The 26,542-nt window shown below is 48.7% G+C and overlaps 2 protein-coding genes across 4 annotated transcripts in view; one reads left to right on the top strand and one right to left on the bottom strand.

The window, feature by feature from the left end:
- SNRK (SNF related kinase) overlaps nucleotides 1–26,542 on the top strand; it is a 189,713-nt gene that overhangs the window by 152,062 nt on the left and 11,109 nt on the right. Inside the window, exons 17-22 of the mRNA XM_067753883.1 lie at nucleotides 180–321; nucleotides 4,193–4,405; nucleotides 6,785–6,919; nucleotides 11,353–15,347; nucleotides 19,446–23,274; nucleotides 23,550–26,148. Coding sequence (XP_067609984.1) covers nucleotides 180–321; nucleotides 4,193–4,405; nucleotides 6,785–6,919; nucleotides 11,353–12,577 — 1,715 coding nt within the window. The 3' untranslated portion in view covers nucleotides 12,578–15,347; nucleotides 19,446–23,274; nucleotides 23,550–26,148. The remainder of the gene's footprint in view (nucleotides 1–179; nucleotides 322–4,192; nucleotides 4,406–6,784; nucleotides 6,920–11,352; nucleotides 15,348–19,445; nucleotides 23,275–23,549; nucleotides 26,149–26,542) is intronic.
- The window catches only part of ANO10 (anoctamin 10), a 223,956-nt gene continuing 222,400 nt past the window's right edge, over nucleotides 24,987–26,542 (bottom strand). For 2 of the 3 annotated variants that reach the window (XM_067753884.1, XM_067753886.1), the window contains one exon: nucleotides 24,987–25,346. In XM_067753884.1, coding sequence (XP_067609985.1) covers nucleotides 25,278–25,346 — 69 coding nt within the window. In that variant the 3' untranslated portion in view covers nucleotides 24,987–25,277. The remainder of the gene's footprint in view (nucleotides 25,347–26,542) is intronic. The other variant, XM_067753885.1, reaches the window with a different exon arrangement.

Below are 26,542 nucleotides of genomic sequence, written 5' to 3'. Positions count from 1 at the left end.
CTCTTAGAACTGCTTTGGCTGCATCACATAGGTTTTGGATCATCATGTTTTGTTTTCATTTGTTTGTAGAAGGTTTTTTGACTCCTCAGAATACAATCTTGTTAGTCTACTTTTACTCCTCTGAGTGTTTTTTGTTTTCTAACTAATTCAGTATTTAACAGTATGTCTTTGATTTGTAGATATATGGAGTCTGGGAGTGATCCTTTTCATGTTGGTGTGTGGGCAGCCACCATTTCAAGAGGCCAATGACAGTGAAACATTGACAATGATCATGGATTGCAAATATACAGTACCATCCCACGTATCTAAAGGGTGTAAAGAGTAAGTAAAAGAAAAAAAAGTATGTGGGTATCTTTGTTCATTTTAATTTTTGAACCCAATATTTCTGCTCTTGTTAAGTATGTTTTGGGGAGTTAACCATAGAATATGATTGAAATTTAATATTGGAGTATGGAATGTATTAGTCTATTTTTCACATATGCCAGTTTTCAAGAAACCCATTTTATGCCTCTCCAGCCTCCAGGAGAAGTGGGTTACTTTCACTTGAAGAATTACCATAAGAACTACTTTCTCTTTTTGCACCTGGAATTATTTGACATTCCAGAGAAGAGTTAGGGAATTTTCTTTCCTGAAATAGACCATCAACACACCATTTTAGGATTTACATAGCATGCCTCATAATTTTATTCATGTACTTCTCTCCCCAGTTGACTGAAGAGCTCTGTTTTGGTTCATGTGACTGTGGGAAGAAGTATATGCAAGCTGATTACTGGGAATTTAAAGTACTATATATATAGTACTGTGATATGTGTAGTGATAAATTCATAATGGAGTAAAAGAACTGTTGGAAGTTCAGTATTTCTTTGATATTATGGTGATATTTTAAAATAAGGTCACCTGAGATGATAGCTACTTAAAGGATTTTGCTAGAGTAATAAAGTTTCTAGTTTCTCCCATCAGCTGATAAGAAGGAAATCTGAGCTTGAGGAACCTTTTCTCCAAGTGGATCCCCATCTTAGGCCATAGTTAAGAATTTAGGAATTCCAACTCTGGATTCAGCTACTGGTTTCTCAGTTTACTAATGATAGGAGAATGGTGGAACATACCTTACAGGGTTATTGTGAAAATCAAATGAATTAATGTATATAAAGCTTGTAGCTCAGTCTTTAGCACATAAGTAGCACAAGATGAATATTGATGACTCTCCTCCTCCTCCTCCCCCTTATACCCTTACTATTATTATTCTCTACCCCAGGAAGCAGGCTGCTCTCTGGGGGTGTATGTTGTGTGCATGTTAGATGTTTGTAATTCAAGGAGTATCTCCATAGCCCCTTCTGAAAAAAACTAAAACAGAGTAACTTCTTTTTATATTGACATTTATCATTCAAAAGAATGGATAAAATATGTATGTAATAAAATGAACCCATTATCCAGCTTAAGATAAAGAACGGTTCTAATATTTTAGAAGCCTCTTCTTGGTGTCTCCCTCCTAGAAGGATTATCTTTGATAATCATAGGACCATTCAGTTTCTACTTTTTCCTACTTTTTCCTTTTTCCTGTCAGTTTTGGTAAGTTTTGTTTCTTAAGGAGCTTGTCCATTTTACCTAAATTTTCAAATTTAGTGGCCTCAAGTATTTATAATATCCTCTAATTATATTTTTATTTTTTATTTTTTTTAATTTTATTTTGCGGTACGCAGGCCTCTTACTGTTGTGGCCTCTCCCGTCACGGAGCACAGGCTCCGGATGCGCAGGCTCAGCGGCCATGGCTCACGGGCCCAGCCGCTCCGCGGCATGTGGGATCTTCCCGGACCGGGGCACGAACCCGTGTCCCCTGCATCGGCAGGCGGACTTTCAACCACTGTGCCACCAGGGAAACCCTCTAATTATATTTTTAAAGCCTATGAATTAGTGGAGTTGTTGCCCTTTTTCAATCTCACTGATTTTTTTGCCTTCTCTATTTTTGCATTCTCTATTTTTGTCTTGATCAGTCTTACATGAGGTTTGTTCATTTTAACCTTTTTCAAAGAACTATCTTTTGTCTTTATTAATTTACTATTATATTTTTTGTTTTATGCTATTGATATTCTTTTGTCTGTATTATTTCCTTCTGCCTACTTAATGGGCTAATTGTTCTTTTTCTTAAGCGGGGTTTCAGATAATAAATTTTCCTTTTCTAAGGTAGTAGTTAAGGCTATAAATGGCCTCTTAGTACCATTTCAGCTGCGTCCCATTAGTTTTGATTAATAGTCCTTTTGTTATTCAGTTCTGATTATTTTATAGGTTCCATGGGTTTATTTAACCTATTACTTTCAGAGGGGTATTTTAAATTTCCAAATGTGTAGCTTTACTAATTAACTTCTATTCATTTCTAACTTAATTGCATTGTGATCCAAGAATATAGTCTGTATGTTACTAGTTTTTTTAAAATTGGTAAGGCTTCCTACGGCTTAGCATGGAGTCAGTTTTTGTAAATAATCCTTTTGTTCTGGAAAAGAATGTATGTTTTCTAATTGTTGGGGTCAGAGTTCTGTATAAGTCCTTAAGACTAAGCTTGTTTATTATGATGTTTAAAATTACTTCTGAGTCTTTTGACTGCTTGATCTATCACTTACTGAGATATTCTTCCACTACATGGAAGTATATTATAGGCAAAAAAAAAAGTGATTACCCCCATTAATACAACATTGTAAATGTATTTTTTTTATTCTTGAAAGTCTCTCAGTGTTTGCTTTGGGTGTTTCGGGGGAATGTTATTAGGGCCAAACAAGTTGAAAACTGTTGTGTCTTGCTGGTGAATTGAACCTTTGTATCACTATTTATCTCTAATAATGCTTTGGGCTTTAAAGTCAGTCTATGTTGTCTAGTTTTAGCTCACCATTCCAGTTGTCTTTTGGTTAGCATTTATGTGCTATATAGGTTTCCATTCTTTTACTTTAAATCTTTTATTGGCTTGTTTTTAGGTACATCTTTTTTTAACAGTTGGGAGCTGGATTTTTGATTAATCCCATCTGACCAATGCTCCCATCTGAGGATTGTCTTTTAACTGGAGAGTTTATTCCATTTATTTTTATTGTGTTCACTGGTAGAAATAGATGTATTTGATGTCTTTGCATTCTGATTTTGCCATCGTGTCTTTTAGTTCTTGCAGTGGTACCTTGTTTCCTTTGTAGTTTTCGACTGCAAGGTCAGATTTCTTATAAAATTATGTGGCAGTTCTTTTAAGTTACATTTCCTGGAGAAACAGTTTGCATTTGCTTTTCTACTAGTTGCCCATGGGCACGTCCAGCCTGAAACCTCTTAAAATTAACTTTTTCACTATGTGTACCATACAGATATACTATCATTAATTTGGACCCCAAACTTGTGAGAGGACCAGCTTGTAGTTAGAAGTTCTTAGAAGAAATTCCCCCATCTCACCTCCACAGCACTGTTGAGGCAGCAGATTTCCCTCTTGACATCTTAGCAGTAGGTTTGTTTCTTCTCGTTCATCTTCACACTGAAGCTGGGGTCCCAGTTCTTTGCAAGGGTTCTAGTTGCATCCCCCACTTTCAATAGGCCGTACATGTTATATTCTGGTGATATTCTGTTTCGTGTACTCAGTGTGGAAACAGAAAAAAGCAGAAACAATCAGGCCAAGGCCAACTTTGTCATTTGCTCCTAAGAGTCTTGCTTTTACTCTGTTTTTACCTGCTGAGTAGTTCATCCGTCCATGTTTCTGTCTGCCCTCCCTCCCTTCCTTCCTGCCAACACAATGCCTGTAAACAAAATATTTGTCTAAAAATATATGTCATTTTGGTTGCTTTCATCAGGATGGTCATTCATTCTTCCGGAAACAGAAGTTGGCTCATGCACCCTATTCTGTATGTCGTCGCTGATCGTTGTATCTGATTCGGGTACGCCACCATGCCACAGTTAATTCAAGGACAGATGTTGGTACCTAGAGTTACTTGTAGGTGGTAGGAAACTGCATTTGTGTGTTTGGCTTGTCAGTATATCTGGTGGTTGTGATTTTTTATTTTATGAATCTGATGGCACTTTCTTTATTCCCATCTGCCCCACCATCACCTCTAGTGGACGTAATGAAATTGATGGTGTAAGTTTAGGAAACAATTCTGATAAATACAGTAACCCACCATTACTAATCCCTCACAGCAGTTTGCTTTAACAATGGACTTACCTTCCTTTCCAGCCTGATCACAAGGATGCTACAGAGAGATCCCAAGAGAAGGGCCTCTTTAGAAGAGATTGAAAACCATCCTTGGCTTCAGGGAGTGGACCCTTCCCCAGCCACGAAGTATAACATCCCCCTCGTGTCATATAAAAACCTCTCGGAAGAGGAGCACAACAGCATCATTCAGCGCATGGTGCTCGGGGACATAGCGGATCGGGATGCCATTGTCGAGTATGTCGGCGCTCATCAGTACAGGGGCCGTGGGCATAGGGTTCTTGGGATGGGCTCTTTTCTTAACGTGTCAGGGCTTGTGGACACTGTGTAATGGATAGGGTTGCCAGTGGGCAGGGGTTATGTCATTTATCTCTAGAGTTTCTGGCCCAGTGCTCTTTTGTTTTTATTTTTGTACTAGTGAACAGTGAGTCCTGTGGCCTTTCTCCCCTCTTACAGAAGTGGATTGGAATAGACTGTTTTATATCCCAGTACATGCCTTGTCCATTGCTGTATCCTCGTAATTCTTGGGTCTCCCTCTGGTCCCCATAAGGAAGCAGGGACACTCAAGGGGGCGACACCACAATTCCTCAAAATCAGGGCTGCTATATGCGTCCAGTCACACATTTTTGTAAATAAAGTTGTAGTGGCCCACAGCTGAGCCCGTTTGTTTACGTGTTGTCCATGGCAGCATTGTGCTGCAGTATCAGCCTCATTGCGAGATGGACCATGTTACCTACAAAACTCAAAATATTTACTGTCTGGCTCTTTAGAGCCCTTGCTACAGTAACCTGGAACCCACGAGATGCACAAGTTGTTGGTTACACTTTTTAAAACCAAAGACAGTTTTTTATAACCTAAGAAGTTGGGAATCAAGGATAATATAAAGATGCAGTTGGCTTTAACAATGATATTCATTTCTGTAAGAGGTCCTGTCTGTAAAAATACGAAGCGTTTCCACAAATGAAGAGTCAAAAGTTATTTAACCCATTGAATGAAATAGTTGGATATGATGGAAAGAGGATGTACTCTGGGGGGCAAAAAAGAGGTTCCCATCGGGCGGGCCACTCTGGCCTGGCTGAGTGATCTGACCCAGGTACCTGTCCTCGGGGGAGAGGAGGCTGCAGGCTGGACTTACCTCTACAGCGTGGCAGACTGTCACACGTGGCACCTGAGGGTCTGGTCCCTGAGAAGGGTGGTGTCTGTATAAAGGACATGCATCTTTAGGGTACACTGGAAAGAAGGGTTTATAAAACTAATCATCGTTTTGGTTTATGTACAAATTTCTTCAGGTTTCTGAGTGCATTCTCAGTTTTCACAGATTGACCTAGAGAAACAGAGAAGTGCAGGACACTTGTTCTTTCTGGCAAGGACAACACTCACTTTAGGAATATGTGGAAAATGATTTTTCACTTTTGAGTGAATAAAAAAGGCTATTTTTATCGCCCTGAATTGGCTTAATATTTTTAAATGAATAAATGCATGCAGTGGTGTAGTATAGAACTATTTAATTCATGTGAATTCAATTATCAATCCAGAAGGAGAGGTGATGCCTCAGGTGATGCCCTGAGCCCGAGTCCTCCCGGCTGGTCTCGGGCAAGTCTTTCTTGCTGCCCACAATACGAGAAGCTCCTCACTGCAGGGTGATTCCTGAGTTCATAGACACATTTATTGGTCCCCTTAACACAAGCCCGCAGCTCTACCCTGTGCTCAGCTGAGGAAATCACTCTGAGAAGTCATTGTGGCCCCGAATTTCACCTCGGGCTCTTCCTTTAGGACCTCTCATTCAGCCCCACTTGCCCCCATTAGCTGAGGCCCCACCGTCTGTTTTGTGAGGAGAGACTCCTGTATCGTTTCCTCCCGAAGTGTTCATTGCATATGTTCGCTAACTACAGAAAGGTCCTGAAAAGCATAATTACATATTTCTGGGCCGTGTGGATCCTCTGTGGCATTCCTCCTGTGTCCCACTACTGGCCAGCTGCAGGAGGGCAGGCAGGCTGTGTGCTCCAGCACAGCGCCGGCCAGACGACGGACTCAGAGAGCATTACTTTTGAGGTGGATGAATGAATACGTAGATTTTATTCAAAGAAGAGGCTAATGACATGCTTTCAATGTATTAATAATTCATTCATGTCGGAAAATGCCAATAAATACAAAGAGTATAAAAATAAAAGCTTTTTCTAATTTTTCTGATTGATACTAGTGCTTCAGTGTACATTCATATAACTCATTTCATAGTTCTGCTGGAAGCAAGTAAACCAGTGTAATGGAAATAAACACTGACACACATTAAATTTTTGAATAATGTGTACATTCTTGGAAACTTCATTATTTTGTGCATCTAAAACCAACATCCAGCTTAGCTGCCATCAGCATTTTGGGTTTTTCTTACTAATTGAACGTTTTTATGAAGTTGTGACTTAGAATTTTAAGAATGATCTACTAGGTTTTTTTCTCATTTGTGTGTATGTGTTGGGTTGTTTTTTCCCCGTAATTTTAAAGATTCCAGGTCATTAGATTTTATTTGCTTGTACTTAAAAAAAAAAAAAAATCCAGTTCTGCTTGTGCAAAAACAAACCTGCGAATGTGGCTTATATTCCCTCTCTCTTACTTCCTCAGAGCCCTGGAAACCAACAGGTACAACCACATCACAGCCACTTACTTCTTGCTTGCCGAAAGGATCCTGAGGGAAAAGCAAGAGAAAGAAATACAGACCAGGTCTGCAAGCCCTAGCAACATCAAGGCCCAGTTTAGGTGAGAAAAAAATCTTCACTGATTTTAGTAAGTTAACGTTTTGAAATAGTGAACTTTTTTTGATGTTTCCTAAGTCTGTGGGGTGGGAGTGTAAAGAGTGGTGACAGCCTCGCTGGAGGGGCCACCTGTGGGCCCTCCACGTGAGTGGGGGTCCTGGTTCCCTGGTCACCAGGGATGCCTTCCCCTCTCGGGCTTAGCGGAGCGAGGGGCTGCAGTTGCTGGCTTGGCCACAAAGACACCTGCGGAGAAGCCGCAGCCTCAGGCTAGCGTGCCAGCTATTTTCACTAAGCTCTTCCAGATTGGACATGTGTAAATGTGTTATTTTCTTTAATTTTTCGTTCTAGGAACGAGGCCAGGTTTTCCCTCAGTATTGGACATAATTTTAAAAGCCATACAGAGCATGTCTGTGGCACGATGCCGTCTTAGGGTTTCAGGGATTCAGTTGACTGGTCAGCTGCTTGATCTTGGGAGGTCACTTAACCTCTCTCTGACTCAGCTTCCTGTGAAGTGGGAGTAGTAATCCTGTTTACCTCTTGGGGTTGTGGTGATGGATAAACGAATTAATATATGTGAAGTGCTTTGAACTGGGCTTCACGTGTTTGCTGTCATTGTTGAGAATGTTTCCCCACCACATCACCTTTGGTAAAGCAGTGACTGTGTGCTCGTCTCCCCTGTGTTTTCCTTCCCTTCCTTTCCCAACTCTCCCCCTTCCCCCCACCCCCCTCCTCTTCTCCCCCTACCTTCCTTCTCCTCTTTTTCTTCTGCCATATTAGCTTTCCATTTAATATCAAAGCTTGGGAAGGGTTACTTTTTTTGTCACCATTATGAAAATTTATTTAGACTTTATCTTTATTCAGATGAAGTAATCCATGGAATTATAGTGATTCAAAAACAGAAGGAGGGACTTCCCTGGTGGTCCAGTGGTAAAGAATCCGCCTTCCAATGCAGGGGATGAGGGTCAATCCCTGGTCGGGGATCTAAGGTCCCACGTGCCGTGGGGCAACTAAACCTGTGCGCCACAACTACTGAGCTCGCGTTCCTCAACTAGAGAGCCTGCGTTCTGCACACTACAGAGCCCACACGCTCTGGAACCTGCATGCCATAACTACAGAGCCTGTGTGCTGCAACTAGAGAGAAGCCTGCGTGCCGCAACGAAAGATCCCACATGCTGCAATGAAGATCCCTTGTGCTGCAACTAAGTCCCGACGCAGCCTAAATAAATAAATATAAAATAAGTAGTTAAAAAAAATTTAAAAAAACTAGAAGGATGCTCTTGGTTCTAAATAATTCTCTACTTGTACATAGCTATATAAACATATACGTGTGAATATGTAACAGTAATTACTACTTAAAAGAGGAAGAATACCATTGGATTTTAAATTACTTGCAGTCACCTTGCCATGTGTAGGTTGTTACTTGGGATGGAGCAACAGAGAAGAGACAAGAAAACATTCCCGGGTGACCAAAGACTAAATATTTAGAAGTCTAGTTTAATGGGAAGATGAATTTGGTAACTGCATCTATATCCTGGACATACTCTTGCATAATGAAAACTAGACACTCTGTCTGGTGTCAGCTTGGAAGAAGACTGGGCCCCAGGGAGCATGGGGACCCTTGCACATGGGACAAACCAGGAGAGTGACAGTGAGGGGTTAGGGTCAACCTAGTCGTGGCCCGAGCCCTCTGGCGGGCAAGAGTGGCTCCAGAGCCATCGCCACATGCTGCGCCAGGCCTGGAGCCACTGCAGTGTTTTGGAGAAGGGAATATTTGGAATTGAACTGTTTTATTTTTAGGGGAACAGATCGGAACTCAATCTGAAGTTGAGCAGATATGTAAATGAACTAAATTGGTTTTACTGTATCATAGAAATTACAAAGCCAACAGTAGTTATAAAGAAATATCAGAGCCTTCCATGCACTTTCCTTTTACCCACCTGGGGATTACAGAGTGGAGATGCTGTCAGGGCCTGTCCTCCTGGGGCCCAGGGCCCACTGGCAGGTGGTGGATGTCTGCTTACTTGCCTTCTCTTTGTTGTCAAAACCCTGCACCCTAACTTGGTTCCATTGCTGGGTGTGCCTTGGGGTCAAAGTGACTTGGGGTGCAGAAATGTGGTTGGCGTCTAACCAGCAGAGTCATTTGTGGGGCATGGGTAGGTCAAGTCAGGGAGAGCGAGCCCCAGAGAGCGGATACGCTCTTTGGGTCCTGCCAGCATGGGATGGAAACACGTGTATTCTGTTAGAAGAGCTTTGTGAAGTCCTGGGAGCTGAACTCCACACGGGTGGGACCAGTGCCCGCATCCTTCCAGAGAGAAACTAGGAAGTAAGGAAAACCACAGAGGCCTGACTGCAAAGGTGCCGTCCATTCGATAGGCAGTCATTCAGAGGGCTTCCTGGGTTGCAGAGTGAATCCACTGCTCTGGGGGTTTGGTAACCACTGAACTCAGCCTAGATGTCACTGGCTTCAAGCCCCTGTGGCCTTGGGCAGGTTGCTTACACTCTCTGTGTTTTGATTTCTTCACTGTCGAGGGAGGATGGGATTGTGGTGGGATTAAATGAATGAATTGCTGTCAGGCTCTCTCCACAGTGCTGGCTCTAGTAAGTTCTCAGTGTGAACTGTGCTGTCAGTGTGACTCGTTTATAGTTCTTGTTAGCAGTCTTTCTTACCTTTCGTTAAGATAAGCCGTGATCTTCTTACGGTGTTGTGCTCATTAAGTCTAGTACAGCGTTGGGGCCAGATATGTTCTTAATAAATGTGAGCTGCTTAACAATCTGATTTACTCATATAAATAAGAGCCATTGGTTCAGAAGTGGAGATAGCGTGTGTGGTACAGCTGCAGCGCTTAGTAACCATCTGGTTTCTGGGGGTGGGTTCTGAGGGTGGTTTTGGCTTTCTCTTGGGGTTGGTGGGGAGAGAAGCGCCTCCGGCACATCTGTGCCCTGCCTCCCTCGGGTGGACTGGCTGCCGCCCTGGTGGGTCAGACGCACTGTCCGCACCTGCCTCCCACTACAGGGACCCCAGCGTTTGCCAGGGTGACCTTTTGGGTGGCTGCTCTCTGAGGAGCAGCCTGAAAGGAATGTTGTGTGCCGTTTCCTAGGGCCCCGAGGCTCATCTGGAGTTGGTACAGTTGTGTTGTGAGGACAGAGGACTTGTCCAGAGACGCTGCTTGACCTCAGAATCATTGCACACCCAGCTTCTGTAAACTACCAAGCAGTGACCAGCAAACGGACCCACTCCATCCTTGAGAGAGAGGAGGAGGCTCCGAATTGGGGAAGGAGGTCTGCTGTAAACTCCTATGGGTTTTTTAAGGCTATAGATTTAAATTGGGTTTTATGTCCAGGATAACGTAAGTGGTGTGACATGGAAGTGTCAGCGTACCAGTGGCTGTTTTCAGTGTCACTGGCGTCTACTGTTCCCCTGAGCAGAGAGGGCAGTTGAGAATTCAAGATGTTTGTTCAAAACAGGCTGGAGACCTCACTTTCAGAAGTCTTCCTTGGGCTACCAAGCAGTGTTCTTACTACTTGGGTGACTCTGGATTAAGGGATAGAATCAAAGTTTAAATAACAGTGGATTTTGCTATGCAGGACTCCTGTGTCGTCATTTAAAAATGTATGTATTGGGCTTCCCTGGTGGCGCAGTGGTTGAGGACGCCTGCCGATGCAGGGGACACAGGTTCGTGCCCCGGTCTGGGAAGATCCCACATGCCGCGGAGGGGCTGGGCCCGTGAGCCATGGCCGCTGAGCCTGCGCGTCCGGAGCCTGTGCTCCACAACGGGAGAGGCCACAACAGTGAGAGGCCTGCGTACCGCAAAAAAAAAAAAAAGTATTTAGTTTAGAGGGTGCATATTTTACTTGGTGAAGAAGCGATTTATGTATACCAGTATTCACTGACTTTCCTCTCCAGGATCATATTTAAATGCAGTAAACTATTTCCATTTGTTTTTGTAAACACCAACTATTAACACCATCCAGTAAAATCTGGAGGACTGGAAATTTCAGGTGAATTTATTAGCAGTGTAATATACCTTCAAAGGTTGTGATCTTAAGACCGGAAGGAGCAAAACCTGTGTTCAGGTTTTGCTTTGGTGATAACTCCCTTGTACTTTCTAAAAAGGTTTTTCTTGTGGTATAAAACGTTTCTATAGAAAAGACGTTTGCCCCCTTTTCTGACAACCGTGATGAAGTTTTCATTTGGCCAATAAGCCGTAAACTGAACCACATTTCAAAGTAACATTTGCCCTTCTAGTGTCCTTGTGATGTTTACAGGATGTTGAATGGGTTTGCAAGGCTGCTGTCTTTTCTTCTCTTTTGTTTTCTTTTTTTTTTTTTGTAAAGCCTGTGTATTTTGTCCCAGTAAGTTTTATTTAAGGTACTTGGGTAAAGTCTGTGTACCATTACATAGCTTTTCTTTTCTTTTTTTTCCAATCTGTTACATAGGCAGTCATGGCCAACCAAAATTGACGTGCCCCAGGACCTTGAGGATGACCTCACGGCCACTCCTTTGTCCCACGCGACTGTCCCTCAGTCTCCTGCTCGGGCTGCCGACAGTGTTCTCAACGGCCACAGGAGCAAAGGCCTGTGTGACTCGGCTAAGAAAGACGACCTCCCCGAGTTGGCCGGGCCCGCGCTGTCCGCGGGGCCACCCGCCAGCCTGAAACCCGCAGCCAGTGGGCGGAAGTGTCTGTTTCGGGTGGAGGAAGACGAAGAGGAAGACGAGGAGGACAAGAAGCCCATGTCCCTCTCAACACAGGTGGTTCTGCGCCGCAAGCCGTCCGTGACCAACCGCCTGACGTCCAGGAAGAGCGCCCCGGTCCTCAACCAGATATTCGAGGAGGGGGAGTCGGACGACGAGTTCGACATGGATGAGAACCTGCCTCCCAAGCTGAGCCGCTTGAAGATGAACATTGCTTCCCCGGGGACGGTCCACAAACGCTACCACCGCAGGAAAAGTCAGGGCCGCGGCTCCAGCTGCAGCAGCTCGGAGACCAGCGACGACGACTCGGAGAGCCGCCGGCGGCTGGATAAAGACAGTGGCTTCACCTACTCCTGGCACCGCCGGGACAGCAGCGAGGGGCCCCCGGGCAGCGAGGGGGACGGCGGCGGCCAGAGCAAGCCGAGCCGCGGCGGCGGGGGCGCGGACAAGGCCAGCCCCAGCGAGCACAGCGCTGGCGGGGGCGGCCCCGCGGGGGGGTCGGGCGGCGCCCCGGGCGGCACGTCAGGCAGTGCCCGCCGCTGCGCCGGCCCCGGCTCCTCCACGTCCACGCAGCTGGCGGCGCGCGGCGCCGGGGAGCTGGTGGAGAGCCTCAAACTCATGGGCCTCTGCCTCGGCTCCCAGCTGCACGGGAGCGCCAAGTACATTATCGACCCGCAGGGCAGCCTGTCGTTCTCCAGCGTGAAGGTCCAGGAGAAGTCCGCCTGGAAGATGTGCATCGGCTCCGCAGGCGGTGCGGCGCCCGCCCCAGCCGTGGGCGGCATGAAGTTCTTCTCCGACCACGTGGCGAACACCACCGTGGAGTTGGACCGGATAAAGAGCAAGAATCTGAAAAACAACGTGCTCCAGCTACCTCTGTGCGAAAAGACCATCTCTGTGAACATCCAGCGGAACCCCAAGGAGGGGCTGTTGTGCGCCTCCAGCCAGGCCAGCTGCTGCCACGTCATCTGACCTCGGTGCGCTTCCTGCTCAGAGCGGCGAAGACCGGCTCACTTCACTGGTCCCTTTTCGGTTTTCCTCTTTTAAAGCGGGCAATTATTTATTACTTTTTCATTTGTTCGCCTGACGACTTGACAAATGCATGGTCTTTGTGCATGCTGCTAGACACTCCTTTTTTTTTTCCAGCTGAAAAGTCTTGTGTAATTTTTACATTTATAATTTTAATGTGGATGATCAGGATTAAATTAAAATGTATATTTGGAACCTAATATAAATGGAGCACTTAGAAATTTGATGTTCTGCACTTAACCTAGAGAGAGAAAAAATGATTTTCCTTGTGAAAAACCTAAATTCCTGCTCCGACCTTCTGTGACATGGAACCTCCGTGATCTGAGGCACACTCTGGTGTCTGAGGCAGAACCAAAGCAATAACGTTGTGATGCCATCAGGCCTAGAGCCCGCGAGCGTGCTGCGCGCCCCCAGATGCCAGGGCCTGTGCAGAGTACAGTGAGCGTCTGCACTGACAACCTTAAAACCATGATTTCAACATACCCACACCTGTTTGTCTTAAGCTATAGTGTGAAACAGTTTGGGCTCTTAAAATTTAACTGAAAAAGATTCTCTTGTTTTGTAATAGGTGAGATCAAGTACTTAGATTTAAGGCAGCTTCCCCGTAGAGGTAAATCACAAGCAGACAATCTCATTTTGTAATGTGATAAAGTGAACTGATGATGTCTTAACTCTACTTACAGAGTGTGTGTCTGTCTAACGGAACAAAACGATGCTTGGTGTTAATTCCTTCCTGGAGGGCACACCCCAGAGTTCCTTTATAACCACATAGATAGAAGAAACTATAGGGCCTAATATAGAAGCAAAGGTGTACCCAGATGTTGGCAAAGTCAAAACCCCATAAATTAAAAAAAAAAAAAAGATTATTGGCATTTGATTTTTAGGAGTTTGATAATTAGGTTGTCTCTTTTGTTAACTTCCATTCTTTTACGTCTTTTAGCTCAGCTACCTATGAAAATTGGCTGATTAAAAAATATACATAAAAGGGTAAGAATTCACACATAAAGCAAGCAAAAATGCACAAAGCCTGCTTTGTTTTTTGTTTTTTTTTTTTTGCTGGAAGTGTTTTTCAGTTTGCCTTCCTGCAAAAACAATAATCAAAGAACTTTTGCTTTAAACTATTCCTGTACAAAGACTACTTTTGACCAGATAATCATCTTTCGTGGCTTTTATCTTGTAGGACACAGTATCATTTTGGAAGGGGACCAGATGCTACTTTTTCATGCTGTGCCCAGGGGGTCTTAAAAGCAACACTTAGGGACATTGGTGATAGGATGTGGCTGGGCCCCAGGGCCTTCCCACACTCATCAGCCTCCTGTCGTGTCTCTGCGGTGACAGTTGCCTGGTCCATAGAGTGGGCAGAGCACCAAAGGACAGCATTCCATTGGTCACGGTTTCTCCAAGTACACACTGACTCTGCTCCTTTAGGATTCATATGTTTTACTCAGAACTCTGAATTTCACAGTATACTTACTAAACTAAGTAAAGATGATAGTCAAAATACTTATTTTACTTTCTAGACCTAGGCTAGATACGTTTTAAGCTACAGCTCTAGTTCATTGTGATATTTATAATTGAGAGCTATGAGGATAGGTGTGTGGGTGAAGCCATAGAACATATTTGCTTGAAATTCTTGAGCAGGGATCTTATAAAGGGCCAGAAATAAGATGTGTGGTTCACATAGATAGTGAGCGTAACATCTGTATTAAACGTAGGAGAGAAGTTTATAAAGGGCATTGGCAATAAACTCTTTGTTGCAGCTGTTTTCCAAGTAATGTAAATACTTTTTCCTGTGATTATGTATAGCCTTGGAATGGCACCTTTTAACTAACCCATATGTGTTTGGTTTTCAGTGGTTTTTTATATTCAAATGTATATATGGTGCTCACTTTTAGGATCAGCAGTGTTGACCATTTATGCTGCATAGCTGTATCATAGCCTTACTAGTTGTGTGTGGTTGGTTGACCCTCTGGGTATACAAATGTTAGTCTGAGTGGCGTCTTACTCATTTGTTCATAAGTGAATGATTGTGCATGTGTTGTATGTCATAGTATGTCATCACATAAAAGGGAGGGAGCAAATAACCATTACATTAAGATAATATTGGACCAAATGACTTACTTGCTCTAAACAGTTTCTTGTACCCCTTAACCTGTCTTCAGAAGTTGCATAGAGTTACAGTAGTGTGTAAATTAAATATTGTGGAAAAACAATTAGTCTTGTATTTTTCTGTATGTGTGTATATATATATACATATATATACATATATATATATATATAAAATGATGTACTTCTGGCAGTTCTATCTGTATTTAAAGTTGTGACAATCTTGACACTGATTTTAAGGATAGCCGTGAGACTGACTCAAAGATGTCCCTTCCAAGTAAGAATTGATGTGTGTTAAGAGGGTACAGAATTATCAGCTGATTTGGTCGGTTGCTTCCACTGCTGGTTGATACTCCTCATTGTGTAAACATTGACAGGTATGTGACAAATGGGAAAAAAAAGTCCAGATAATAAAGTGGCATATCGGTGTTCAGCAATATAAACTGTGTCGCATATCTTGTTTCTTCTTATGAACGCAGCTCTGTATAGTCCCGGCCTGGGTTAGACCGAAGTTCTACGTGCTGTGTGCGCACCTGCACCACCAGATGTGACTGAAAAAACGCAGTTGTGACTGTTCTCACTTTAAACTCGTGACCATAAGTCTCAGGTGGGTCCCAGGACTGCCCATTAATTAAACTTTATTTCCCCAATTATCTGCTTTCCTCACTCAGCCAGTCACCACGCTCTCAGTGAGTAAACCGAAGCAGTTAGAACTGCCCCCAAGCTCCCACTTCTTCTTTCCCACCTTCGTATGTATCCACATGCCCTGCTTTTCCTCCCGGTCGTGTGACTCCAGGTAAGTCCCTTCACTTGCCCCTGAAGACTTTACAGGTGTTAAGTGAGACAGACCTGAGGACTTTGTCATTCTCTTCTTCCCTTTGCACTGTCAATCTTTGCCTCTCTACTAGATTACTCCTAACAGCAAACAAAACAGACATGATTTTATTCCCTCAAATATTTTGTTTTCTCTCTAGCTGTTGCCACATTTTTCTATTCCTCTCCTCACCTCTCTCTGAACCCTTCCAATCAGGCACTGCTGCTGTCACCCCACCAGAACTGCTTTGCTCAAGGTCAGCAGTGATCTCCATGTGCTAAATCCAGTGGTCAATTTTTAGAAACAGCTTTCAGGTATAATCCACATACTGCATAATTCACTGACTTATATCGTACAATTCAATGGGTTTTAGTATATTGACAGAGTTGTGCAACCATTACCATAAACCCCAAAAGAAACCTTGTACCTGTTAGCACATTCTCCCTTTCCCCTCAACTCCCAGCCCAGCCTAAGCCAGACAAACACTAATCCGTGGTCACTTCCAGTCCCACGTTAGCATTTGTTGAGTTGATCACTCTTCCTTGCAAACTTCACGTTGTTCAGGACTCTACTTCTACCTTGCTGCTCTTCAGTCCACTAGCTCCACGTTCTCCCAACCACTGAACTTGGAATACTGCAGGATTCGATTCTAGATCCTTTCTGTATCTACACACAGTCTCTTGATCCTTAACATCCATGTGCTGATAGAAGCCCGAAATATACTTAGCCCATGTCTCCCAGGAACACCAGATTCCAACTACCTATTTGATTTCTCTATTCGGATGTGTCTGATAAGCACCTCAATTTGTACAAGTCCCAAACTCATAATCCCCCTCAAATCCTTACCCTACTAATGTTCCCCATCTCATAACTGACAACTCTAAAACTTCATTTGTTTTGCACAAGTCAAAAATCTTGGTGTCAACCCTCACTCTTTGATCCCAGCATCCAATCCGTGAGTGCATCTTATTCACCATTCAAATATTGACACCTCATTGCCTCCACTCCTGACATTCTGGTCCATGAACATCATCATCACTTATCTGGTCAACTATAAAATGCCTCTTAAAGGGTTTCATCACTTTTGCCTCTTGTCTCTCTCATCTGTTTTCCATTCAGCATTGTGAGTGATCCTTCTAAAAGCTAAATCATGCTATGTTTTGAAAGGTGATGAATTTCCAAGCATTTGAAGATTTTCCACATAAGTTTCTGTTACTAATTTCTAGTTTGTTTTGTTCAGAAATCATGCTTTGTGTAATTTTTATTTTTTTAGTATATTTTATTTATTTTTATTTTTGGCTGCATTGGGTCTTCATTGCTGTGTGTGGGCTTTCTCTGGTTGCGGTGAGGGGGGTCTACTCTTGGTTGCAGTGTGCGGGCTTCTCATTGCAGTGGCTTCTTTTATTGTGGAGCACGGGCTCTAGGCGCACAGGCTTCGGTAGTTGTGGCACATGGGTTCTAGAGTGCAGGCTCAGTAGTTGTGGCACCTGGGCTTAGTTGCTCCGCGGCAGGTGGGATCTTCCTGGGCCAGGGCTTAAACCCGTGTCCCCTGCATTGGCAGACGGATTCTTAACCACTGTGCCACCAGGGAAGCCCCTGCTTTGTGTAATTTAAATCTTTTTAAGCTTACTGAAATTTGTTTTATGGCCCAGCTAATGGCCTATCTTGGTGAATGTTTATGTGAGTGCTTGAGAAGTGCTCTTGCTGGTAAAGTGTTCTGTATGCTTTATACATGTCAATAATTAACTCAAGTTGATTGATAATGGTATTCAAGTCTTCTGTATCCTTACTGATTTTCTGTCTCATTATATAAATACTGAGAGGGAAGTGTTGAAATCCAGCTGTAGTTATGGATTTGCCTATTTCTCCTTTTAGTTCTATCAGTTTCACTTTATGAAATTTGAAGTTCTGTTGTTAGATTGTTAAGTCTTCGTGATGAATTGATCCCTTTCATCATTATGAAATGTTGCTCTTTATACCTAGTAAATTATTTTTTGTCCTGAAGTCTACTTTGTGTGATACTGATATAGCCATTCTAACTCTTTTTGACTTGTGGGAGTGTATTTTACTTCTAACCTATCTGTATCTTTATATTTAAAATAGGAGTTTGGTTTTTTTGTTTGTTTTTTTGTAGGCAGCATGTAGTTGGGTCTTGCTTTTTTGTCCAGTCTGCAAATCCTTACCTTTTATTTGGAGTACTTAGACCAATTACATTTAGTGTAATTATCAACATGGTTGAGTTTAAATCTACCTTCTTTCTAATTGTTTCTACTTGTTTCATCTGTTGTTTCTTTTTCCCTCTTTTAGTAACTTCTCTTGGTTTAACTAAGCACTTTTTATTGGCTGTGTGCCTCTCTTATTTTTTTATAGAACGTAACCTTACAACTACATACTTCCATTTTCTTCTCTTCTTTGTACTGTTGTCAATCATTTTATTTTTACATATGCATACACAGTTTTGTTTTAGGTAGTTTTCTTTTTAAGAGAGGAAACATGGAAATAGTCTTATATTACCAACATCTTTATCATTTCTGTCACTCTTCATTTCCTTGTATAGATCCACATTTTGGTATTTTCCTTCTGCCTGTAGAACTTAAAATTTTTTATAGTGCAGGTCTGCTGACTATATTCTGACAGCTTTTGCTTGTCTGAAAAGGTATTTTTACTTCATTTGTGAAGGCTGTTTTTATTGGGTATAGAATTCTAGCTTGACAGTTTTTTTATTGCAGTGCTGGACACCGTGAATTTCACATTGTTGAGTGCTGGATTTTGTATTCATGTAAAAAGTGCTGGGTTTCGTTTTGGCATAGGGTTACTTGGAATCAGTTGGATCCTTTTGGGTCTTGCTTTTAAAGTGTGTTAGGACAGATCCAGAGCAGTCTTCAGGGCTAATTTGGCCCACCACTGAAGCGGTACCCTTCTAAGCACTCTACTGAACTCTTTCCACTCTGGCTGGTGGGAGCATGAACTGTTCTCAGCTTTGTGTAAGTTCTAAGCGTTGGTCTGTCTACTGCTTTCCGGGGGGCTTCTTTCTCCAGCTCCAGGTAGTTTTCTCACGCACATGTAGCGATCGCTCTCAGTCAAAGACGGCAGATTCCAGTTCTTGCTCACTCCTTGTGCAGCAGGATATGCCAGGCTACCCCTTTGCCCCAAAGTCCAGCAGGGATTGGGTTCCTCAGGCTTCTGGATCTGGCAAGGGATAGTTGAGAAGGGGAAATGGGATCTAGCCTTTCTTGAGCTGATGGAAGCCAAGCACATTGTGACTGCTAGAGTCGTTTGTAATTTTGAGGATCCCCGACTCCCGAACAGCTCTCTCCCAGCAAAGCGTTACGTGTTGGAAAGTCAAGAAGAGGGAAAACACAGAACCTTGGTCCTTGTGAGTTCATAATGCCCTTGGGGAAGAAACAGGGATTTAAATTAGCACCAGATGACCATCAGAGGTGGTGACGGGTCACAGGGCACTGCTGTGAGGGCCAGGAGAGTTCCAAGACAGGTGAGCCAGGGGAGGGAGGGAGAGTGCAGGAGGCAGAGAATTGAGCTGGGTAGGATAGGGTCATCGGTCCCTGTGAGCCACAGGAGACAGGCGTGGACTGTGCTGGGAGAGAAGGGTCACAGGGACTCCAGGGTTTCTGGACTGGAAGACTGGAAGAACTGGAGGACTGCGGGGCATGGCTAGAAAGATTGTTGCCAGGTGGAACATCAGTGTTAGGGTGGAAAGGAGACAGACTCAACATCCCACTGTCACTCAGGGCCCCCGCTTAGAAGGGCCCTCTCTTGCCTAACACTGCTCTTAGTTTGTTGTCTTGAAATTCCTGAAACTTTGGAAAAGGGGGATGCACTGGGCGCTGCAGGTTATGCACCTGGCCGAGGGGTTAGCTCTGTATTCTGCAGGTGTGAAGGAGGTGATCTCAGCCACGAGGATGGGAGGCTTTGGCGAGAGCAGAGGCCCAGAGAGAGCAGCCGAGGCCAGAGACAGAAGCCCAGGGGCCGCCTCAAGTGTGGGGCTGAGAGGAGGCATCAGGGAAACAAGGAGTGGAGGCCACCGAGCGGGAGAGCGACAGGTGAGCCCAAGAACTGCTCACTGAGGCTGTGGTCTCTGAGCAGCAGAGACAGCTCTGAGGCAGAGGAGAACGAGAGGTGGAAGCAGGTCCTGAGGAGGCCTCTCTGAGAAGTGTCGGCAGTGAGGTGGCTGCGGTGATGGTGAGTGTGCGGGCGGTACTCTGAGAGCGCCCCGTGGGAAGGGACCGGTAGGCGGGCTGTGGGGCTCAGAAGGGTACAGGGCCTGTCCACAGGCACGGCGCTGACCCGACCCCAGAGCCCACCCCTCAGGTTGCCCGGCTGCATGCGGCGAGGGGAGACAGTGGATGACCTCTGACCTTCCAGAGGGCTGGGCAAAGCAGTATTAAAGCACTAGGCTGTGGGTTCACTTTAAACCACACTGGAGCTCTTACATAACAGATGTCTCTGCATCTTGTTACCTTTCTAATACCTGAAAGAATTCCAAATTCTGTGAGACCCCTGGTCCTGAGGGATGCGGACACACAGATGAGACCATGTCGGGCAGCTCATTACACCTCGTGATGGGAAGGCATTTGGAGTCAGGGGCTGAGACCTGGTCTCACAACATGTCCCAAGGGGTTCCAGCGTGCCGAAGCGTCCCTGGGACCCACTGTCTGGGAGCAGATTAGGACCGAGGAAGAAGCGTCTCTCGGCCCCGGGATGCTTGTGGTGTGTTAAGGAGTCGGTACCTTCAGCGTGTTTGTGTAGGAAGCACAGCAAATACCTGGACCAGTGGGCACACGGTTCAGGTGGGAGTCAGCACATCACTGGGTCGGTTCAGGTTATTAACGCAGATCCCTACCTGTATCCTTCCCTCAGTTGTGGCCCAAATGCCAGGGGCTGCTCGTCCAGGGCACAGGCAGGGCGCCCCGGCTGGTGGGCAGTCGGGCGGGTCCTGGAAGGCAGTTGTTGGTACCACGCTTGGTCTCCCCGTTTATTTAGCTGACTCCATCTGCGGTGCCAGTGTTCGGCCTTGTGTTCTGGGATGGGAGGGGCAGAGGTCACTGTAGTGGCTCTTAGCCTCCCTTAGCGTGGAAACATTTGTTTCCTGTTTTTGAGCCAGACAGCTGTGTAAAGGGCAGCGTGGATCTGTGTCTGCACTACTGAGTTGCCCTCTGGTCCTTTGTTCGGCACTTTGATGATTTTCCTGGTCCCGAGCAGATGACTGCCTTCACACCTTGGGCCTGTTGGACACCTGCCGGGGCGGGGGTCAGCAGACCTGGGCTCACCCGGCTGTGCCCTTCCCGTGTCCTCCTGCCTGGGCCGCGGTGCTCTCGGCTGTGCACAGGAGAAGACAGTGGGTAGCGGAAGGAGCCACGTGACCCCGATGCTTTGTGCCGCGTTCTCCCCGTCCCCTGAGGGAGTTCACCAGCAGCCAGAAAGGTCCAGAGAGGAGGCCACGTGTCATCTGCGTGATCTGTGCCACAAGCTCAAGGGAAAATGCCATCGTATCTCTTTTACGTTAGTTGATCACGTGAGGCTCATAGACCAGTTAGCAAGAAGCCTGGCGTCCCCTCCCTCCTGAGTGGTGGCGGCTCTGCCTCTGACCTGCCCAGGTATCCCAGGGGCTTTCAAAGGGTCGTGGGGCATGCCAGCGCCGGGTGTTGGAACTGGAAGGTCTGTTTGGTCCTGCGCCCCGTTGCTCCTCTGCCCAGGTCCTGTTCAGGCCCAGGGGTGCCTATCCAGTGCAAGGGAGGTGCTTGTTGCTCCAGATCCCTGCCAGACCGTGGGGGCCCCGACCTGGCATGTGGTGACGAGGCAGCAGGGGAGGAGGCAGGCTCTGCGGGGCTGTTAGCATTGGCCCCTCCTGGGGAGAAACCGGCAGGGCCTCTGCTCCCCTCAGTTCTCACACTCCAGAGCATGCAGCGTGTGGCAGCGTCCATTGCAGGCATCCTCAAAGACGTGGAGCCCCAGGCCAAGCTGCCAGAACCCCGTTCCTCAGGCCTGGGTGGCGGCACCCGAGCATCCTCAGTGAACAGGGTGCAGGTGGTTCTCTCTTGGGGTCTGCGGCCACTCTCTGAGGCCCACTTGCTGATGCCAGCCTCACTGCCCACCCAGTGCAGGGCTTGGCTGGGGCCCCAGCTAGCTCGCAAGACCTCCTAACTTTGACTCTTAGGAGGCTGGGAGGAGGAGCGTCCCATAGCCTTCCCGGGTGCCTGCTTGTACAGACACCAGAGACCACAGACGGGCCTCTTGTCAGGACGCGGGGAAGCGCCTTCCTTCCTCTGCAGAGGCTGTGGCCCCTCGTGGTGGTGACGCAAGGGTGCTCCCAGGCTGGGCAGTCCTGAGGACACAGCTGCCCCGGCAGAGGGGTCATGTCTTTCCTCCAGTCCCTGGTGGCCCTGGAAGCTGCTGGTCACTCCACTTCTGTCAGGTCCCCTCTCTTCAGGCCACCTAGGGCGGGGCACGGAGGGCAGTCCTCGGACTCGGCTGACCCGCAAGAAGCTCGCCGTTACCTGCTGCTTGCCCGGTGCCGGGGGCTGTCCTTGCAGGGCCGTGGGTTAAACTGGGTCAGGGAGAGTCTGGATCCCAGGGTTCTTGTTCTGTGGCCTTTGGTCTTCCATCTTCTTGTTGCTAGTTTCCTGCTGGAAGGAGGGCAGGAGCTCCAGGGTCAGGGCTGAGAGAGCGCTGGGGCCGAGGGCCTGGTACAGGCTGCAAGCACCGTCCTGGCAGATGTGGGCCACGCTGCTGTGAATTCCCAGAAGCCCCCTGTGCCTCAGTTTTCTCATCTATAAAATAGGGACAATAGGAGGAAACTGAGGCCCAGAGGGCGTATCAAGGAGGGAAGTGGCCTCCGGCTTCACTGTAGGGCTGGGTATCCCTAACCATTTGCTTCTAGTTTCCTCCCAGAAGTCAGCAGCATAAAGATTTGTTCTCACGTCTGAGCTCTGGAGCCGCTGGTGGGGAGTGAGTCATTGTGGCCGCCAGGGGGGAGAGAAGGGTCCACTGCCTGCCCCCCCCCCCCGCCTGCAGCAGGCCCACCAGGCTGACCATAGAGAGCAAGGGGGCGCCTGTGTGGGGGGCACGGGCCCAGCCTCTGCCCCCGGAGGCCCAGTGACTGTCAGTGGCCCAGAACTGAATGTCATGCTGGTGGCGTGAGAGGGGATAGTCGGGCTGAGATGTGAATTGGGCCAGCGTGCACTGGCAATCTGTGGACTCAGTGACAGTCTGTATTTCATGGCTTGAGGGAGGGTGGTAGTCAGGGGAGAGGCCACGGCAGGCAAGGAGCGGCGCTGCGGCCTGGCTCTGCCCCAGAGAGCGTCACGCCCAGTGAGGGCCACCTCTGCGGCTGCACACGCCTCGTCTCGCTGGGACCCTCCCAGCAGGGCCAGCGGGATGGGGCTCGTGCGGGAATGGGGGCATCACCTGTCTCCAGCTCTCCCCAGGTGCTGAGGCTCTCTTCTGGGGACCTGCCCACGCAGCGGCTCCTCGAGAGCCGTCTGGTGACCGGGCTTGGGTCCAAAGACCTGGGGTCACTGCGGTGTGGGCAAGGCCTCATGCGCCCTGAGAACCGGGGCGGGCTGTGTGCACAGGAGACCGGGTTCCCGGCCGCCCGCGCCCTGCTCGGTCTGGAGACACTGCTGCCTCAGCCTCCTGCTGGCGCCATCGCTTTATGCTCCTTTTCTTACCCGGGCTTGGGCTCCTGCCTCACCTGCTCCAGGTAGGCAGTGCCTGCAGCTCTTGTCCACTCCACGGGGGAAGGCGGGCTAGGAACGACGAGAGGAGGGCTCTCCCGCGGCCGGAATCCTCGGGGTGTCTGGGAGAAGTGGGGAGCAGTGCAGCTGAGTTGGGGGTGGGGCACGAGGACCCCAGGGCTAGCAGGGCAGCGGGGCGGCGGGGGCGGGAGCAGGCCGGGGGAGCGCTGCCGGGCATCCTCCTCACGCATGGGGGCCGGTGAGCGGCGGTGGACAGTGTCATCCTGGGTGTCTCCCTCAGGCCGGTTAGGGTGACGAGGGACTATGAGACGTGCAGTGAAGGACACCTTGGTTTCTTCCACCCCTGCTCCTGGGCACCTGCCACGAGCCAGACGCCACCGACTCCGAGCGCTGGGACACAAAGAGGAGTTCCGGGGGCCTAGCGGGCCTACGTGGCATCTCCTTCCTGCCAGCCTCCCTCTTGTCTCCACCTGACCGGCTCCCACGTCCATCCTCCTCCTCCCCGAGGCCCAGGAGCCCGCCCCAGTGAGGTGGGTCCCCGCGTCCAGGCTGACCCGGTCCCGTTTCCCCCGAGCATGACTGGCTTAGTCCTGGGTAAGTGACGTGGTTCTGCTGCGTCAGACTGAGGAAGGGCAGGGGAAGGCTTCTGGGAAAGACAGTCGTGAGTGCAGGGAGCCCGGGGTCCGCACTGTCGCAGGGCGAGGAGGGCCAGCCTGGAGAGCAGCTGTGAGCCCGTGGGTGGGGAGGTGAGCTGATGGGGTCCACTCGGAACCCACTGCCTCACACCCAACTGCACTCATGTGACTGGTCCCCAAAACCCGCTCTGGGGGAGACAGCTGGGTCCAAGGACCCACCTGAACTTTCTCCTTTCCCAGCAAACACAGGCGCCCAGGCTGGAATTGCAGGGAAGCTCTTGGCGGCTCAGGACTGGAGTGGCGGCTACCGTTCCCTGGTGTTTTAAGACACAAGAATGCTCTAGAAAGTGTCCATCGAGCACGGAACCACCAGTGAGTACTTGTGCCATGCAAGGCCTCAGACCAAGGGGGCAGGGCAAGACTGACCACAGGTGTCCATGCTGGCAAAGACGACAGTCTGGCAGCACCCGCTGAACCACGCGGGGCAGACGGGAGAGCTGGGCTTCCAAAAGCATGCGTGGAGCGGGCCTGCCGTGGCCACCCCAGTCGTGATGTGAAGGAGGGAACCGAGGGGCCGGGCTCGGAGCGAGGGACACGGGTCTAGACCTGCCCACCCTTCCCAGCCTTCCCGAGATGGGCCCGGTGTCCTGGCTATGAGGGCCCCAGTGGGGCAGGGCTGGCTGTTGTCTGGGGCACTTTGAGCAGCTGGTGGGAAAGGAAGCCAGGCCTGGCCCGAGCGGGGTGGTCCCCGGGGCTGGACCAGAGCCAGGAGCCCGGAGGGCGGTTTCCGGGGGGACGGGGGCTGCTGTGCTGGCACCCCTGCGGGCACAGCCGGAACAGCCCCCCCAGTTGTGGCCCAGCCGGCCAGCTGTGCTGAAGGTAGCCCAGCGGCCCCTGCCGCGCACCCCCAGGGAAGGCCCAGCAGCAGCAGAACCTCCCAAGGACCCCTGGGGCTTCCGCACGCCTTGGAAGCGGCCCAGCCTCGAGGCGGGCCCGGCCCTCGGCTGCCCTGGCGGCTCCCCCTTCCACGACCCAGCCCGGAGCAGATGGGCTGTTCCATCCACACACGGAAGGAGGCATCAGGCGGGCATGAGGCCTTTAATAGCTTGGTGACCTCTGTTCCGTGAATAAAGGGTCTGTGAACATAGAGCAGGACAGAGCCAGAGAGAGGCACCTCGCGTCGTCGAGCGTCGGCAACAGCACCTCGCTGGACGCCCCGCCTGCCGACCCGACGGTCACTGTGAGGGCAACCCGGGGAGCTGGCGGTTCGCCCACGTGCCAGGCTGGGCAGCGACGGCTCCAGAGCAAGGTCGGGCGGCGTGCGTGCGTGCGGGGCTCCGCGCGGGGAGGGCGCCCGCTGGCTCCACCGGCCCTCAGGGTGCCTCCTCCTTCCCGCCTTCCCTCCAGTCCTCTTTCAGGTTCTCGGCCACGTGCTTCATCTGCTGTTGAGAGAACACAGGACACGCTGAGTCACGTGAGGCTGGGCGGTGGCGCCTCAGGGGCGGCCCAGGCCCCGCTCCGGCATCACGGCCCCGGGGCGGTGGGAGTCCTGCTGCTCCAGTCCCGGGGCCCCGGCCGCCTCTGTGCCCTGGGTGCTGGACAGTGTGCATAGAGCTCTGCCCTGGGTACTGAACCAATGAATAACTCCTTTGGGATTTGGCTTAAAATACACACGGAGATTTCTGATAACAGCTGTTTACTTATGGAGAAAACAAGACTCTGAGCACAAACGCTGCTGGTGCCCGGGTACCTGGCTGCCCCTCTTGGGAGCCCCAAACACCACACGGGCTGGACACGGCGCACACTCCCGCCGGCTTTCGGGGAGAGGAGGCCGGTTCACAGACTGCAAGTCGAACGCCTCTGCCTCCTGCTGCAACCTGCTTCCCTCCCCGAAGGCTCCTGTAGGCCTGTAGCATCTCAGGAGGCCCCCGTTACTCCGGTCAGTCCTCCTCTTTTCTAGCCTGTTCTGCCTTCCGCAGGGCCGTGCCGAGATGGGCTCCCAGCAGCTGGCCCCTGTCCATCTGGGCTGGGGAGGGGCCTGCCTAGGTCTGGGGGACGGCTCCTGATGCGGGAGGTGCCGAGTGGGGACGGGCTCTTCCCGCAGCTTCTGAGCAGGCCTAGAGCAGGCACCCCTCAGCTGCGGGGTTTATGCGACCTTCAGCCTGACAGGACGGCGAAGACGGTGTGATTTAGTTCACAAACCTGGAGAAGCAGAACGGCCATGCCACCCGAATGCCCCCAGAGGTTAGTTTTTGCCTCTGCTACCTTTTCTGTTACTCATGTCTCCCGTCCTCTCACGAGCCCACTTCGACTGTCAACTACTGATGTAAAATGTAGTATTTCCCCCCAGATGCACTTCAGACTCTTGCAGCTGGTGTCATTTAATACTTATGAGACCTTTAAACATGTCTATTTATGAGAGACAGAAAGGGGGTGAGGCACAGAAGATGAATCTATTTCCTGATTTGACAAGTAACCGTAAGAAACTAAAAGTGACATGAATTTAACTAAACTAGCATCAAAATGAGGATACGACATTCCCTAGTTTGTCACAGAATCTACCAGCCACACTTGCCCTCCACAAGCCTTCGAGGCTCCCTGTGAGCTGCAAACAGCCCCCCCCTCCGCGTGCGTGGCT

Source organism: Pseudorca crassidens, chromosome 10 (genome assembly GCF_039906515.1).
Source record: "Pseudorca crassidens isolate mPseCra1 chromosome 10, mPseCra1.hap1, whole genome shotgun sequence".
In the NCBI taxonomy this organism is placed as follows: Eukaryota; Metazoa; Chordata; class Mammalia; order Artiodactyla; family Delphinidae; genus Pseudorca; species Pseudorca crassidens.
This window is presented reverse-complemented; position numbering and strand designations above follow the sequence as displayed.